Source organism: Palaemon carinicauda, chromosome 4, assembly GCF_036898095.1.
Source record: "Palaemon carinicauda isolate YSFRI2023 chromosome 4, ASM3689809v2, whole genome shotgun sequence".
NCBI lineage: Eukaryota > Metazoa > Arthropoda > Malacostraca > Decapoda > Palaemonidae > Palaemon > Palaemon carinicauda.
In genome coordinates, this window is record NC_090728.1 from 56,440,613 (window position 1) to 56,445,612 (window position 5,000).

At 35.8% G+C, this 5,000-nt stretch overlaps 1 protein-coding gene across 1 annotated transcript in view; it reads left to right on the forward strand.

Annotated features, from left to right (window-relative positions):
- The first annotated feature begins 358 nt into the window (after positions 1-358).
- The window catches only part of LOC137639433 (trichohyalin-like), an 81,761-nt gene continuing 77,119 nt past the window's right edge, over positions 359-5,000 (forward strand). Inside the window, exons 1-2 of the mRNA XM_068371707.1 lie at positions 359-542; positions 2,114-2,303. Coding sequence (XP_068227808.1) covers positions 359-542; positions 2,114-2,303 — 374 coding nt within the window. The remainder of the gene's footprint in view (positions 543-2,113; positions 2,304-5,000) is intronic.

The following is a 5,000-nucleotide window of genomic DNA, read 5'->3' on the forward strand; positions in this document are numbered from 1 at the left end:
TGGTGGTTGTAGTGTAGAAGGAAATGTAGATAAGGAGTGGATATGGAGTCTCAGAACATGGACTCCTCCAAGGACATGTTGTCTTAAAGATTCAAGGGTTGGCGATAACTTGTCACTTTCTACCACTTGCTTGAAGAAGAGATATAATTCCAGTTTGAAGATGGTCTTGGTTTTGATGCTTTTGAGGGACTAGGCTGCATAGATGAAGTTAGTAAGAGTGGCCAACATAGTTTCCGTCACCTTAGCCTCTGTTGAACGCATGTGCAGAAACTTGATTGTCTCTTTCTGCTTTAATGTAGAATTGTGGTCAGGTTACTTTTCCTATATGAGTGTGTTGTCAGCACAAGTGAATGCTTAGATGGCTGGAAAAGCATTTAACCTTCCTTCCATTATGGGTCTCCATATTGGCTCTATCCTCATAACTCCAGAGGCCATGGGCCATGGAAATGCACTTGTTCTCCTTACCCTTTCTTCTACTGTGGCTTTCCATATTGGCTTTATCCTCATAACTCCAGAGGACATGGAAATACACGTGTTCTTCGGCATTGGGGTTATAGTTTGCTGACTAACACTAGGACATCTGTGTAGGGAGAATTGGGGTTATAGTTTGCTGACTAACACTAGGACATCTGTCTAGGGAGAATTGGGGTTTAGTTTGCTGACTAACACTAGGACATCTGTCTAGGGAGAATTGGGGTTATAGTTTGCTGACTAACACTAGGACATCTGTCTAGGGAGAATTGGAGTTATAGTTTGCTGACTAACCCTAGGACATCTGTCTAGGGAGAATTGGGGTTATAGTTTGCTGACTAACACTAGGACATCTGTCTAGGGAGAATTGGGGTTATAGTTTGCTGACTAATATTAGGACATCTGTCTAGGGAGAATTGGGGTTATAGTTTGCTGACTAACACTAGGACATCTGTCTAGGGAGAATTGGGGTTATAGTTTGCTGACTAATACTAGGACATCTGTCCAGGGAGAATTGGGGTTATAGTTTGCTGACTAACACTAGGACATCTGTCTAGGGAGAATTGGGGTTATAGTTTGCTGACTAATATTAGGACATCTGTCTAGGGAGAATTGGAGTTATAGTTTGCTGACTAATATTAGGACATCTGTCTAGGGAGAATTGGGGTTATAGTTTGCTGACTAACACTAGGACATCTGTCTAGGGAGAATTGTGGTTATAGTTTGCTGACTAACACTAGGAAATATATCTAGGGAGAATTGTGGTTATAGTTTGCTGACTAACACTAGGACATCTGTCTAGGGAGAATTGTGGTTATAGTTTGCTGACTAACACTAGGACATCTGTCTAGGGAGAATTGTGGTTATAGTTTGCTGACTAACACTAGGACATCTGTCAAGGGAGAATTGTGGTTATAGTTTGCTGACTAACACTAGGACATCTGTCTAGGGAGAAAAAATATAAATCTGTGCATGTAATGGTACCTCCACCTCCGAAAGTCGAATAAATGTTCATGGTGGGAGTATGTTTTGTATCTGCACAATATCCTTACATCTAAGTAACCCTTATCTAAAATAGTTGTGCGTAGTAAATTATCGAAAGTTATTGCTGTGATAGTATAAAGACTTAAATGTTTTTTTTTTTTCATTGTATCTCTGAACATAGTTAAAAAAGAAGTCACTAATTGTTAAATTATCTCCTACTCATTTTATTTTCTATAATTCAGAAATTTTTCTTTAACCGTTATTTTATTTTCTTGTTATAATTAAGAAACTTTTCTTCAACTGACTGGTATTTTATTTTCTTTCTATAATTCAGAAACTTTGCTTCAATATGTTCCTGAAAGAAATTTTATAGAAAACGAAACAAAGAAAAAAAATTTAAAGATGGAATCAGAGTAGTTAGAGAAATACTCGATATATATTCAGTTCTGTAGTATTGATACAGTACTACTGTGGTTTTACATATTGTAAGATTAATGTGTACAGTACGAAGTACTTCATTCTTTAAGTAATGCTCAGAAACGCTACAATTAAAGTTTATGATTTATCAAACTGATATTCCAGAAGCAGTAATTTCAATCTTCCATTCGCGGCGAATCACGTTCACCTCCATATTAACGAAAATAACTTCCATTCACAGAGTACGAGTTCGCCTTTCCAAAAGCATTCGTGCTGAATGCGAAATATTCTCCGGACAATTGGTTAAAATCTTGGCTTGCAAACCTGCGTGGAAACATGAATTCATTTGTTTGCAATAGAAAGAGGGCGAAGTTCCGTCGCATGACCAGATTCCATGCGATCGTGGTTTTACTGAAAATTGATATAGAGACGTATGATCCAGGAACTGGAAGTCTGGAGTCCCTTTTCGTGTGTGACAGCTACCACACGGAAAGTCCAGGCAACTCCAAAGCATTGGCCTTGCTCCAAAGAATAGTTTAATATCTGAGAATTGAGACAAATGATTTGGCTTTACTGTAGCTCTTAACTAGGTATTCCCTGCTGTCTTTTATGTGGCTTTTCTCTTTTTGTTCGACAATGGGCTATCGTGTTAGGATTTTTTTTCATATTTGGATGGGTGTCGTGACTGATAAGTTTTAATTTCTCGTCTTTTGTGGGACGTATGTATGTATGTATGCATGTATGTATGTTATAGCCCTAAAAGGAAAATGAAAAGACTTGATTGGAGTTAGTACGTACACTGTATATGTTATAGCCCTAAAAGAAAAAATGAAAAGACTTGATTGGAGTTAGTACGTATATATGTTATAGCCTTAAAAGGAAAAATGAAAAGACTTGATTGGAGTTAGTACGTATATATGTTATAGCCTTAAAAGGAAAAATGAAAAGACTTGATTGGAGTTAGTACGTATATATGTTATAGCCCTAAAAGGAAAAAGGAAAAGACTTTATTGGAGTTAGTACTTACATATATATTTATAGCCCTAAAAGAAAAATGAAAAGACTTGATTGGAGTTAGTACGTATATATGTTATAGCCTTAAAAGGAAAAATTAAGACTTTATTGGAGTTAGTGCGTATATATGTTATAGCCCTAAAAGGAAAAATTAAGACTTGATTGGAGTAAGTACGTATATATGTTATAGCCCTAAAAGGAAAAAGGAAAATACTTGATTGGTGTTAGTACTTTCGTATATATGTATGTATGTTATAGCCCTAAAAGAAAAAATGGAAAGACTTTATTGGAGTAAGTACTTAAGTATATATGTTATAGCCCTAAAAGGAAAAATTAAAAGACTTTATTGGAGTTAGAACTTACGTACATATTTATAGCCCTAAAATGAAAAATGGAAAAACTTTATTGGAGTTAGTACTTTCTTCTTTTAGTGACATCGATGGACTCAACTGTGAGAGTTCATGTACAAAGACATCATATTTATACAGAAGGGAATCCCATAGTTGTCAGTTTCCTAATTATTCCAGATAAGTCAGATTTAAATAAGATATTAATACCGGATTAACTGTAAACAGACAAGGGCTTACATTTAAGTTTTGACTGGTACAGGCAATTATAAAGGATTCAACATTATTCCATTGAGTATAGTCATTAACTTTGATTATTTTACTTTACTTTTACTTTTGGGGTTTATTTCTCGCCCTCCATCGGACACTAAAGGTGTACATACACGTTCAAAAAACGCGTCAAAATTTTGCATCAAAATTTTGATGCAAAATTTGTGTGTAGGACGTTTTGATGTCAAAATTTTGCTTCAAATCTTTTTTTTTGACATGAAAACGTCCTACACACTCAAGTTTTGTATCAAAATTTTGATATCAAAATTTTGATATCAAAATTTTGATATCAAAATTTTGATGCATAATTTTGCCTTTTTTTCAACGTGTATGGGCCCCTTAAGAGTCTGTTCAGGCGGGCCTTGGTGTGTGAAAATAATTTCTTTCCAGTTAATATTTTGCCCTGTATCTTTTCAGTTATTCGCTAGCACTTGCATTCAGGCTTAATGGTTTTCAGATCACTATTATAACACTTTCCAAAGAGATAAGTCTTCAGGTTTTTCTTGAAAGCTGCCACATTTTTGCTATTCTTGACATCAAGTGGAAGGTCATTGAAGAGTCTCGGTGCAGCATAACAAAACGTTCTTCCTCCAACTGCATTTACTCGACTCTGACAGCCAATTCTATGAATAAATCTTTACCATAGAACTGTTGATGAATTGTTTCCGTGAAGATCTGCTAGCTTTGATTCTGTTGTTTTGTTAAATGATAAATAATAATATTAGTGATAACTCAAAGATTCAGATGACGTCGTGTAGAAAAACCGGAAGACTTATCTCTTTGGAAAGTGTTATAATAGTGATCAGAAAACTATTAAGCTTTAATGCAAAGGCTGCTATCGAATAACTGAAAAGATACAGAGCAAAATATAAACTGGAAGAAATTATTTTCACACATCAAGGCCCGCCTGAACAGACTCTGTCTGATGGAGGGCGAGAAATAAACCAGTAAAAGTAAGTAAGTAATCTAAAAAAAAAGTTTTGATGGCTGGAGGTCATGTTTTCCACCAATTGTTCATTTGTAGGACCCACAGCTTTCCAGTGGCTAGAAACAAAACTATTGCCTCTGAGATTTTATTTTGATTCAAGTTTACCCTACAAGCGTAAACAAGGCGTATGAGATTTTATTTTAATTCAAGTTTACCTTACAACAGTAAACAAGGCCTAAGTAGCGAGTGCTCTTGAACGCTCTAGTTTACTATGCCACGTAAAATGTTTATGATCGTAAAGAATTTATATAACTGTATAACCATCTATATATAGTCGATAAATTCGGTCTTTTGTAAACAAACCAAACCCTTCATCAGAGCTTACTGGTTATAACCTAATCAGGTATCCCTCTGAATAAGATAAGTTTTCCTCGTGTTTGCTTCCGACTGGAAAGCGTAGACGCAAAACCCCTCCAGAGTGAACGTATATTGTAGGCTCGAAGACCCCCTCCGGAATGCCCTTACGAGCTATGCTGTGTAAAAGGGATCAAGAGATCAGAAGATGGAAA